The 13,329-nt window shown below is 40.8% G+C and overlaps 1 long non-coding RNA gene and 1 gene segment (V, D, J or C); one reads left to right on the forward strand and one right to left on the reverse strand.

Annotated features, from left to right (window-relative positions):
• The window catches only part of LOC121031479 (uncharacterized), a 238,362-nt gene that overhangs the window by 120,474 nt on the left and 104,559 nt on the right, over positions 1–13,329 (reverse strand). The window lies entirely within an intron of this gene.
• Positions 10,225–11,563, forward strand: LOC121031457 (T cell receptor delta variable 1-like). The segment is given in 2 exon segments: positions 10,225–10,996; positions 11,175–11,563. Coding segments are annotated over 2 exon segments (492 nt in total).

Genomic DNA, 13,329 nt, shown 5'->3' on the forward strand with positions numbered 1-13,329 from the left:
CACACACACACACACACACACACACACACACACACACACACACACACTCGAAGACACTGGGAAAGAAGAATTGTGAGTGGTTTCCTCTGGGGTCTGGGGAGGAAACTGCTGATGATATTTGGAAAGCATTTCCACCCCTGGGCCCAGAAAATAGAGACATTAATGATGTCTAGACCTCCTTCTTGGCAACATTCTCCTCCCTGAATCTAGTACCTGAGGTAATTGGGCAGCAGATGAAAATGATATTCACTCAAAACAAAGCAAATCTTTGTTTTAAAAAAAATGGCCTGCTGTCTGAGCTTTGTCTCCCTGTGGAACTCAGAAACAAAGCCAAGTCCTCTGGCCATACACACTGGCTACATGTCTCAAAAGGAATATTTCTGACTTCATGCCCGCCTCTCCCCCATCACACAGGAAGGAGAGTGGGCTCCGACAAGCAGTTAAGACAGCCGTTCTCACAGCTGGCTTTACTGCAGGCCTCCAGGCTCCTCACACACGCAAGCCCACGGAACCCTTAGGTTCTGCCCGCTTACTGTAAACCATTCTGCCCAGTGCAGCCAGACCAGTCTTCCAGACTGTCTCTCTCCTCCTAAGAACTGTCCCAGAATCCCTCCTGAGACTAGGCTTTCCCTGAAAACACTTTCCCGCTTCCACACTCAGCCCATTCCACTTGCCTCAAAGACTCTCTAGTCCCCATGTTTTAGTACAAAAAAAACCTAGCCCTGATGCACACCTATCTGAAGACAGTCTTCCCCATCCTTGCCAACTCTAAAACCTAAGAACAATCATGGTGCTTTAGACTGCATTTATTTGTGGATAGGTCGCAGGCACTGTGCTAGATGCCAAGGATACAAAGCTAGGGAAAAAATATACCCGACAATTGGTTCCTTATTGTCTAACAGGAAAGATAGGATAAACAGATACATAAACAAATATATATTCAAATTGGGATGAGTGTTATGAAAGCAATAAACAGGAGGCTGAGAGGAGATTGAAGGGTGCACTTTAAATAGGGTAATCAGGAAATGCCTTTCCCTCCTGGGGAAGCAGCGGGTAACGGGGTGGAGAGAAGTCAGAATTGTTACACTAATGAACATTCTGCCACTGGGAAACACAGAACAAGGAGAAAGGAGTTTCCACCCAACAGACGCCTATGAACACATCAGTCACGTGGCCCAGAAAAGGTGAGACTTGCTCCCGGAAGAGCTGACACTGCTCCATAGGGAAGGTAACTTGGATTTGCTCCAATCCACCACACCTCCAACGTCACTCTTCCTGAGATAAGACGGTGGGCGTTTGCACCATATCTGCCTAGGAAAACTGTATTCTCAGAAGAATAGAGCACAATTCATTGATTTCGTGACCACCAAGATTCTCTTTATAATGGTACTCTAGAGAGCTGTGCTAACTGGCCAGAGCTCAGACTACATATGGGTGGATGTCTAGTTCACGATTGAAGCTTCATGACCAACCAGGTTCTAAGTTTCTGTTCGGCTCAGCATCTCATTATTTTGTGTCTGGAGTTAGAACTCCAACATAAAGGGTATCATCGCCACCTATAATTGCCACTTTTTTAGTGAAACCCACATGGACTTTGAGAGTATAAATCTGAAAATTCCAGGGCATTTCCTTTAATTTTTCCAGGATGGCTGATAGAAGCGAATCTGAGGACAGCCACTAATGTAGTGTGACATGATACAACGTTAAGCAACCTTGTTTTTCTTACGTAACTTTTTTGGAAATCTGTGTGATTTCCACAGATTTACCACATCTAAACCAAAATAGCTCTATCATCGAATGCCCAATACAGGTTGATCTACAGTACAACTGAGCTGCAATGTGGACACAGGGCTAAGGGAACCCTTTAGCTACTCTTTCAAAATACATTTATTGAACGTCTACCATGTGACAAACACTATGGTCAGCTCCAGTGTTACAAACTTGAGTAAGACGTAGTCCCTGACCTCAGGGTAGTCACAATCTTCTTAATGTTTACTTATTTTTGAGAGAGAGAGAGAGAGCAAGCAAGTGGGGGAGAAGCAGAGAGAGGGAGACACAGAACCCAAAGCAGGCTCCAGGCTCTGAGCTGTCAGCACAGGGCCCGACGTGGGGCTCCAACCCAGGAACCAGGAGATCATGACCTGAGCTGAAGTTGGGACACTTAACCGACTCAGCCACCCAGGCACCCTGGTAGTCACAGTCTTCTTGACATGCCAAGCACAGAAATAAAATATAATAAAATGTGTGTGAGAGAAACCATGGGTGAGCATTATAAAAGCACCATAAAGGGGGCTGCCTTGTTCATTTAGGGATTATTGGCCCTCCCCAGAGATAGTGGGTTTTGCAGTACATTTTCACCATGAATGAGAAAAAATATCCTTCAAACAAAGAACATCATGAAGTTGAGGCTCAAAAATGCTGAGTGATCACTTAAGCCTCTTAAAATATCTTCAACTGCAACAAATACATGATACGTATCCCTCCTATCTCCTTATATTGAATAACTCAGATTAGAAGTCAAGGCATGGTCACCAGCAAGCAGATGAGAGGAACTAAGGAAACACACAGTGATTCTTTCACTTTCATGTAGGTAATAGATATTTCCTAAAGTAGATATGCCATACAAAACCTACCAGGCTCAGTATCACAGTAGTCCCTAAGGCCAAAGAGACCAATCTGAGCCTGAGATCAACCTGGGAAACTCTGTGCACATCAGTGATGTCTTCTCTTTTTATAAGGGAACTGATGTCCTTTTGGATTAGGACCTCTTCCTTATGATCTTATTTAACCTTAATTTCCTCTTTAAAAGCCCTGGCTCCAGATACAGTCATTGGAAGTTGCAGCTTCAATATATGAATTTGAGGGGACGCATTTCTATCCATAATAGGTAGGGAGAGGGTCACTCTCTTCCAAAGACCGTCCTTAGGGCCATTCACAGAGAGAAAAACAAAGTCCCAGTCTCTTACTGAAAGTCCGGGGGCCCTGGAGTTACTACATCCAGTAAATGAGAGAGAAATAAACTTAAAAAAAAATCCCTGAGGGGTTCCTGGGTGGCTCAGTCAGTTAAGCATCTGACTTCAGCTCAGGCATGATCTCGTGGTTCATGAGTTCAAGCCCCATGTTGGGCTCTGTGCTGACAGCTCGGAGCCTGGAGCCTGCTTTTGATTCTGTCTCCCTCTCTCTCTGCCCCTTCCCTGCTTGAGCTCTGTGTCTCTCTCATTCTCTCAAAAAATAAACATTAAAAAAAATGTTTTTGAATCCCACAGTCTCATATCCAAAAGTGATAGAGATTTAATCACAGTTTTTCCAAGTCTTTCTCCTATTCTGTGTTAATACATTATTTCTGTTATGACACCATTATTTTCCAGAAAACAAAAATGAAACTTTCATGTCACCTCTGACTGCTCCCCCTCTCTTTCCTCCACATGGAATCATAGATTTTTCATCTCTGTACAAGTACTGTCTTGACTATTCATATATCCATCAGTAACCTGGTTCAGCACTTACTACTTTTCATGAAGATCACTATAGAAGCCACCTAACTATTCATGCCTCTAGTTTAGGAGCTCCTGTTATGGAAACCAAGTAACTGGGAGATCTATAACCCTTCTCTCCTCTATTTTGTACAAGTTGTCTCATGCCTATAAGTGGGAATGGGTTCATAACTGTTATCAGTCATTCACAAAGGTCCCTCTCCAACAAACAGGTTAAAAATCAGAGCTCTCATCTCTCCTACTACACTTGCCTCTCTTTAAAAATCATTGCTTAATCTTGAGGCGCCTGGGTGGCTCAGTCAGTTAAACATCTGACTTCAGCTCAAGTCATGGTCTTGTGGTTTGTGGGCCCGAGCCCTGGGTCGGGCTCTGTGCTGACAGCTCAGAGCCTAGAGCCTTCTTTGGATTCTGTGTCTCTCTCTCTTTCCCCTCCCCCACTCACACTCTGTCTCTCCCTGTCTCTCAAAAATAAATGTTAAAATTTTTTAAAATTATTAATCTTTGTGTTCACGTGACTCATCATATTCCTCCTATACTCAAACACCTCCCCATTACCAATCATACTTTAAAATGGTGACTGATCAAAAAATTAAAAATAAATAAAATAAAATAAAATAAAATAAAATAAAATAAAATGGTGGCTGGTGGGTAATCCCTGTTGTAGCTTTTTCAAAAAAGTACCTGAGAGGGGTTCCTGGGTGGCTCAGTTGGTTAAGCGTCTGACTCTTGATTTCAGCTCAGATCATGATCTCATAGATTATGAGTTTGAGCCCCACATCGGGCTCTGAGCTGACAGTGCAGAGTCTGCTTGGGATTCTCTCTCTCCCTCTCTCTCTGCCCCTCCCATGCTTGCTCTCACTCTCTCTCAAAAATAAGTAAACATTAAAAAAATTACCTAGGAAAAAACTTCTCAAAACCAATAGGTCAGCCATTAGGTCCCATTTTGGCTGGCATGGAACACGTATACAGTTATACATCTTTAAAATTTTTTTGGAATAAATGACACATGCCATACTAGTACTCTATAGCTATGTAACAAATCATCACAAATTTAGTAGCTTAAAACAAAACACATTTATTATCTCACAATCCCATGGGTCAAGAGTTTGGGCCCAGCTTAGCTGGTTATCTGCTCAGGGTGTCACAAGGCTACAATCAACTTGTCAGCTGGACCGCATATTTCATCTAAAAGCCTGACTATGAAAGAATCTACTGTCATGCTCATTCAGGTTTCGGACACAATTTATTTCCTTGCAGCTACATGACTGAGGACCCAGCCTTTTTACCAACTGTCGCCTGGAGGTCTCCACTATTTCCTAAGGTTGCCCTGAATTCCAGGCGGTCTCCTGCACTTTCTTTGGGCTTCTTCAACATGGCTGCTTATGTCATCAAGCCAGCAAGAAGAATCTCTCATTTCAATCAGCTAAGACAGAATCTTTTCTAATGTAACATAAAAACAGATGGACAGCCCATCACCTTTGCATATTGTATTGGTTAGAAGCAAGTCACAGGTCCCTCCAAAACTCAAAAGAAGGGATTATCCAAGGGCATGGACACCAGGCAGCAGGGATTTATCTTTCTACAACAGTCCACCATCTGACCCCCATGATTCATATTGCAAAGACCCCAAGAGTCTCATCTCATACAGCATCAACTCATAGACAAAATCACATCATCTAAATGATGTCTAAGTCCAAATGCAGCTCCTGGGTGTCATCTGTTAAGTACAGCTCCTGGGGCACAATTCCTCTCCATCTGTCAAGCTGTGAAACAAGCGACCACCCCCCACACATCCAGATTACAGTGTTAGATCAGACATGACCAGGAAGGCACAGGTTAATCACTATAGACATTTGGCTTCAAAAGAGGGGGAGATTAAAGGTAGAAAGGACTTGCTGAAATGCACCCAGGCAAACCTTAAAATTTTATTCTGTGGTTCTCTGATCTGAAAAGATAAAGTTTAAATTAGTGCTGGTGTTGAAGCAGAACTCTCAAAATGCTAGTCTTGGCACTGAGGTCAAGCTCTTCATCAACTTTCAGTTGAAAGCTCAGTGATATTGGCCCCTACTAATATTCCAGCCACCCAGAACTGAGTGAAAAGTAAGGTCTAAGGATTGGGAGGCCAATTGGGTAATCAGCCATCAACTTGTATATGAAAATGAGCACCTTCGTGGGCACATCACAAATACACACCAAAAATCTGTCACACTCAAACTCCAAGTCCCAGGGGGAGATTTGCTAAAACGGATTACCTCCCAGACTGGTAAACATACAGGTAAACCTACAGGTAAAATATCTCCTTTTTCCATCCCCCTGACATCTTTTATTTACCCTGCTACTTTCTATGAGTGATTCTGCTTCTGGGTATGTTTAGATTTATTTCAGAGCAGTTGCTTTCATTTCCATCTTATTGTTTTACTCAAGGTTAAACCTTAATGTGGTGATACTGGAATGTGTCCCCACCTCCCCAGTGGTCTAGGTGCTCAGGACTGAGCACTCTTTGTTACAACTCCTCAGGTTCTTCTAATGTGCCCCCAGCCCTGAGAGACACAGGCCTAGAATATTTTAAGGCGGCTGCTCCTCTCTCTGGCCTCCAGGGGGCAATCGTGCCACTAACACAACTCTCAGAACAATGAGAAGACGCTGACACTCTCTGGGGGTGGGTGAGAGGCCTGAACTCAGGACAAAAAAGGAATAAGGATGAAAATTAGAAGCCTGAATAATATTGAGGTAATGAGGCCGAATCTCTTTAAAATTCTCCTAAAGTTTAGGAAAGTCTGTGAGTAACTCTTTCCTTCTCCTGCAAGCACAATTTTCCCAAAGCCTGTCTTCTACCCAATCCCAGGCTTGTAAACCTCTCCATTGGGAGAAGCTCCCCATTCCATTATCATGCCTTTGGGCAAGATGCACTTTATAACAATGGTTATAAAGATTCATCCTTTATAATAAACCCCTGTCAGAAGAATAACTTGGTCAGGAGAACTTGTTACTTATCTTGAGTAGGTCACCCTAAGCTTTACGTGTACCCGTTGGTACTCATATCATCTTTGACTCTTCTGGAATGACAATTTCAGCAGCCAGGATCTCAGAGTTTTCTGAAATAGTTCTCAGAAACAACCTGGATAAAGGCCACGGATCTTCTGTGGTTTGTATGTTAAGATACATCAGGGTAATGGCGAGTTGTGGGGTTGGGAGGGCCCAGGTACATGATTAGTTCAAGGAGCTCAGGAACTGTCAAAATGAACATTCAGGGGCCTACCTATCTGGCTAAGAATCCTAATGGACTCTGGGATAATGATCGTTTATGAACAAAGTTATTTAATATCCTTAAAAAATAAAACATTTTTACAAAGAAACTCAAGAAAAATTATACCAATTTTTAAAAATGCAATGGATATGAACAAATAATTTCCAAATTAAAAAAAAAGCACAAATATGAAAAGAATCCAACCTCATGATGAAAAAATGCATTATAAAACAAGGATATAATATTTTTTTCTCTACAAATTGTTAAATAATATTTTTAAATCATTAGATGCTGATGTCATGAAACAAAACTCTTAGAAAATACTATAGAAATGTCAATTTGTACAATCATTGGAAGGGTAATTTGTTACTATATATAAAGTTATTGCACTCAACAATTCTTATTCAGAAATTTATCCTTAAGAAATAATCAGAGATAGGGGCGCCTGGGTGGCTCAGTTGGTTAAGCGTCTGACTTCAGCTCAGGTCATGATCTCACTGTTTGTGGGTTCAAACCCTGCACTGGGCTCTATGCGGACAGCTCAGAGCCCGGAGCTTGGAGCTTGCTTCAGATTCTGTGTCTCCTTCTCCCTCTCTACTCCTCCCCCATTCATGCTCTGTCTCTCTCTATCAAAATAAATAAACATTTTTTTTTAATTTTTAAAAAGAAAGAAAGAAAGAATCAGAAATAGTGGCACCTGGGTGGCTCAGTCCATTAAGTGCCAGACTTTGGTTCAGGTCATGATCACTATGTGTGGGTTTGAGCCCCACTTTGGGCTCTGTGCTGAGAGCTCAGTGCCTGGCACCTGCTTCAGATCTGTGTCTCCTTCTCTTTCTGTCTTGTCTCTGCTTTCATTCTGTCTCTGTCTCTCAAAAATAAATGAATGTAAAAAAATTTTAAAGAAGAAATAATCAGAAATATTGACCACAAGAAAACAAATCTCAATAAGTATTCAAGAATCAATATCATATAGGTCATGTGTTTTTACTATAATGAATAAAGTTAGATATTATCTATAAAAAGTCAACTTTAAATAAAAAGAAATGCACTCCTAAGTAATTTACGAACAAGGGGCACCTGAGTGGCTCAGTTGCCTTAGTGTCCAAGTCTGGATTTCAACTCAGGCTATAATCTCAGGTCATGATTTCAGCTCAGCTTCATGAGTTCGAGCCCTGTGTCAGGCTCTGCACTGACAGCGAGGAGTCTGCTTGGGATTCTCTCTCTCCCTTTCTCGCTACCCCTCCCCAGCTTTCTCTCTCTCACTCAAAATAAATCAATAAACTTAAAAAAAATTATTTATGAACCAGAAAATAATTATAACAGAATTGTTAAAATATTTACAACAAAACTGTCATGAAAAGTGTAAATTTTAAACTTGAGCAATGAACCTAAGCAGCACACAGAGAACTTTTTATAACTTGAAAATATATAAAAACTAAAAGACTGAAAGTAATGAGCTAAGCATTGAACCAGAAAGTTTTAAGAGAGAGTAAGAGTAAGCAAAAGTAGGAGGACAAAAATAGTCATAATCAGTGCTAAGATGAAGGCAATAAAGCCAAAGAAGCAAAGGAAAGAATCCATTTAAAATGGTTCTTTTGAAAGAATTAAACAATGGGCAAATCTCTGATAGATTTATCAAAGAAATTAAGACGATAGAAAAACATGATGTAAAGGAAAATTGTAACTACAGACACAGTAAAAATTTAAATAATTATAAGAACAAGCAAGGAATAAGTCCACACAAATTAATTTGAAAACTTGAACAAAATGTAAAACTTTCTAAAAATTATCATCTAGCAAAACTGAAAGAAAAATGAAAAGTTGAATTAAATGCACATTAAAGAAATTTAAATCTCTATACATACATATGTTTTCACAGGCAAGTTACATCAAACCCAAGACCAATAATTCCCATACCTGAGTACTGAGAAAAACAAAAATAGCAAGACTACTACTGAACACATTGTATGAGACCAAGAGAACCACAATGACATAAGTAAACAAAGATGGATGTCAAAGGACAATTATAGATGAATGTTACTTATGAAAAGCAATGACTGCTCCTAAAAATATTATCAAACCAGCATTGGATATTAAAAAGTAATACTAAGACACCAAGATCATTTGGGATTCATCTCAGGACTATGAGCAAGTTTTAATATTAGTACAACATACCGCACATCAATGGTATTCACTATAAAATTCTCTCACTAAATGCAGAAAAGTGATTTGGTCAAGTCTAACATTATTTCTCATTAACATCTCTTCACAAACTAGGGATAAAAGGGAACTTCCTTAACCTGACCTAGGTAATCTTTGAATTTGTTTTCAAAGGGACATGTTAAAAGCATTCCCTTAAAAATTTGAAAAATACAAAGACTTCCAATATTATTCTTTCTATTCTATATTTCAGTAAATGTCTTAACAACTACAGTAAAATAATAAACACATTAGAACTGGAAGGAGAAAACATATCTATCATTAATCACAGATAGCTGATTCCGCTTCTGGAAGAGGAAAAGTGTACAAGTGAGCCTAGAATGTGTTCTCCTCCCAGAAAACCAGGAAGCTATCATAGATTACAGAGGCCATGTCACAAAGGCTCAGGAGCCAGCCTGAAAAGATTTCTGCTGGTAAAGATGGGACAATTCCCACATCACTGAGACCATGAATCCAACCAACTAAAACACATCAAGTAGGTTATAATCCATGAGTTCCGAAAAGAGTCCTCTTTGATTACTTTTGGGACTTTATCCTGGTTGCCTGGGATTTTCTTGGGACTATTTTGTTGTTTGTCCTGATAAATGGCTCCATCTCAGGCAAGCAGGGATGGTTTGGTCACCCTAGAGGGGAATCAGCTCATTATCCTACAAACTGATAAATGAACGGAAAGTATCTTGCACTTAACCTCAAAGTTAATCAATTATTTGACAAGAAAACATTATCTTCATAGAAATACTTCAGTTAATAAATGAAGTAGAGGGGCGCCTGGGTGGCTCAGTCAGTTAAGCATCCGATTTCGGCTCAGGTCATGATCTCAGGGTTCGTGGGTTTGAGCCCTGTGTCAGGCTCTGTGCTGACAGTTCAGAGCCTGGAGCCTGCTTCAGATTCTGTGTCTCCCTCTCTCTCTGCCCTTCCCTGTTCATTCTCTGTCTCTCTCTGTCTCTTAAAAATAAGTAAACGTTAAAAAATAAGTAAAATAAATAAATGAAGTAGAAATGGTATAATCAGAATGTCATTATTTTGCAAACCAACTTCTAATAAAACAATAGATCTAGTCATTGCTTATCAACTGTAACTAACAACACACATACACACACACACCCGAAAAGACAATCTGACATTACATGTCTCTGAGTAAAGTACACAACCACATGATGTCTGGGATTTGCTTTAATTGAACCAGAACTGGAAGAGGTATAGATGTTCAGGGTGATACTAGTGTAGATGAGCAAGATTGGCCAAGACTTGATAATTGTGCAACCTAGACAATGAATACGTGCTCTTTTATTGCACTCCTCTCTCTGGTAGATGTTTGAGTTTTCCGTAATTAAAAGCTTTGAAATAGCAAGGCTAACATAAATATAAATTTTCAGAAATGCAAAGACTTATATTTACAATGCCCACTGATTGTTATTTAAAATAGTCAAAAAAGTAAACAATACAATGTCAAACAATGATGTTGAAACAAATTGCACTTACACAGCAGAGTAGTGTGAAGCTGTAAAAATCACATTTTCACGTACAATTGAATGCCATGGTGGCATATTCATACACATTATGTTCAACACAAAAAAGTTTTTTTAACTTGATCCCAATTCCACGAGAGTATGCATATTTGCATTAAAAATACTGAAAGAAATGCAACAAAATGTTAACAGCATTTACCCCTGGGTAATGAGATTATGATTGGATTTTATGTCTACTTCTCCCTTTTGGTTATGTCCACATTGGAAAAAATTTCATGATAAATCACACATGACATGTTATCAATCAATTAGACAAGAGAGGCCTGGAGGAAGAGAGGCAGGAAGCAGACACAGACAGCAGGAAGTGTGACTAAACTTACGTATGCAGGAGGCTCACTGCCAGCTTTATAGAAGCAAGACCACAGAGCCACCCAGCTCCAGGGACACTGCAAAGGGCCTGACAGGTGGCAGGAAGAACAAGAGCCATTTCACCAGCAGGAAGGGCCCCAACATGCAGTCTGGACTGCCTGCTCTCTTGTGCACAGTGGTGGCCTTCATCCTCTTCGGTAAGGAGCCCACCACCCCTGCAGCTGGGGCCCAAGGGAGGAGGTTTGGGCAAGAAGTTAGAAGAGAACTTGACTGTGCCTTTCTCCACTTTGTTTTCTGGGTGAAAACTTGGCTGTTTGTGACAGCTTTCTTGGGAGCAATGTCAACAGCTAAGTTATTTTTTCTTCTTTTCTACAGGTTCCAGCAATACACAGAGTGTCACTCAAACTCCAGGTCCAGTGAATAAACAAGAGGGAGAATCTGTGAGCTTGCACTGTAGTTTCACACTCAGCTATACTTACTATGTGATGAGCTGGTTTCGACAGCTTTCCAATGGAAAGATGACTGAAATCATTTATCTTTATTCTGATAGCACAAACACCAAGAAAGGACGATATTCTGTATCTCATCAGAAAGGAAACAAAGCCCTAAGTCTCACCATCACAGGCTTGATGCCTACAGACTCAGGTGTCTATTTCTGTGCTGTTGGAGAAGATCCACGGTGAGAAGAGTGACGGGGAGAGCCTTACAAAAACCCCCTGGGCTCAGCATGAAACAGCCACCTGCTCCAGGAGCTTAGGAGAAAACAACCCACAGAACAGGAAAAGGTAAACAGAAGGCAGGATGGGTGGCACTGGTGGGTTTAGAGAGGAAGTTGATGAATGTTCTAGCAACAATCTTTCCACATCTGGTATCAAAAGAAGAGATGTGGTTACAAAATCCCAGTCTCATGAGTATTTTCATCGCAAAATCCCATAACCAATCAGGATATGCATCTGTCTCTTCTGCTACCCAACATCCATCCCTCCTTGTCTGGTGACCACACCTGGATTTTCCCTGGATAACCAAGCCACGCATCCTCCTACCCCATGTTGAGGTTTAGATGGGCTGACCCCAGCCTTGGACTCCCTGACCAATTAACATAATTCATCTCTCTGACCACAATGATTGTTTCAAGAATAGGTACCTGCCCCAAGTCTACATGCCAAAACTTAATATGAAACTCTTGGGAATATGGCTGGGGATGGAAGAGGCTAGGATATAACCCTACAGCTGTTAGCAGCCCTCTTCCCACCACAAAGGAATAGCATGATCCTGAAGAGAGAGAATGAAACCGAGATCCCTTAACATTGTTTGAGGTCTGGACTCTGCAGTGATTAGAGAGCTACTTGGGATTTTTCAGTTGTGCACCCCATCTGTCTTCACTTGTGTTCTTCCAGAAGATGATAAGGATTCAAGTACAAGTCGTTTAGTTGGGAGGTGATCCCAGGATGCAAAGCAAGGGCAGTGGGAACAATGACAAGGAAGGGAAGTCTGCCAGTGAAGGGCATGTGTGTTAATGCAATCCCTATCAAAATACCCCAGCATTTTTCACAGAGCTAGAACAATCAATTCTAAAATTTGTGTGGATCACAAAAGACCCCAAGTAGCCAGGCAATCCTGAAAATAGAAAAGCAAAGTAGAGGCATCACTATTCTGGACTTCAAGGTATATTACAAAGCTATAGTCATCAGGACAGTATGGCACTGGCACAAAAACATAGATCAGTGGAACAGAATAAATAATCCAGAAATGAACCCACAACTATATGGTCAACTCCTGCGACAAAGCAGGAAAGAATGTCCAATGAAAAAGATAGTCTCTTCAACAAATGGTGTTGGGAAGACTGATGCAACCTGCAGAACGAAATTGGACCACTTTCTGGACCACACACAAAATAAATCCAAAACGGATGTAAGACCTAAATGTGAGATAGGAAACCATCAAAATCCAACAGGAGAATACAGGCAGAAACCTCTGTGACATCAGCTGTGGCAACCTCTTGGTGGACACATTGCTGGATCCAGAGCAACAAAATGAAACATGAACCTCCGAGACTTCATCAAGATAAAAAGCTTCTGCACAGCACAGTAAACAATCAACAAAATCTATGAAATGGAAGAAGATATTTGCAAATGACATATCTGGTAAAGGGTTAGTATCCAAAATCTACAAAGAACTTAATCAACTCAACACCCCAAAAAACAAATAATCCAGTTAAGAAATGAGCAGAAGACACAAACAGGCACTTTCCCAATGAAGATGTCCAGATGGCTAACAGACACATGAAAAGAGGCTCAACATCACTCATCACCAGGGAAATACAAATCAAACCACAATGAGATACCACTTCACACCTGTCTGAATGGCTAAAATTAATAACACAAGAAACAACAGGTGTTGGCAAGGATGTGAGGGAAGGGGAGCCCTCTTGCACTTTTGGTGGGGATGCAAACTGGTGCAGCCACTCTGGAGAACAATATGGAGGTTCCCCAAAAGTTAAAACTAGAACTACCCTATGATCCAGCAATTG

This window comes from Herpailurus yagouaroundi, unplaced genomic scaffold (assembly GCF_014898765.1).
Source record: "Herpailurus yagouaroundi ecotype Mexico unplaced genomic scaffold, PumYag 141, whole genome shotgun sequence".
In the NCBI taxonomy this organism is placed as follows: domain Eukaryota; kingdom Metazoa; phylum Chordata; class Mammalia; order Carnivora; family Felidae; genus Herpailurus; species Herpailurus yagouaroundi.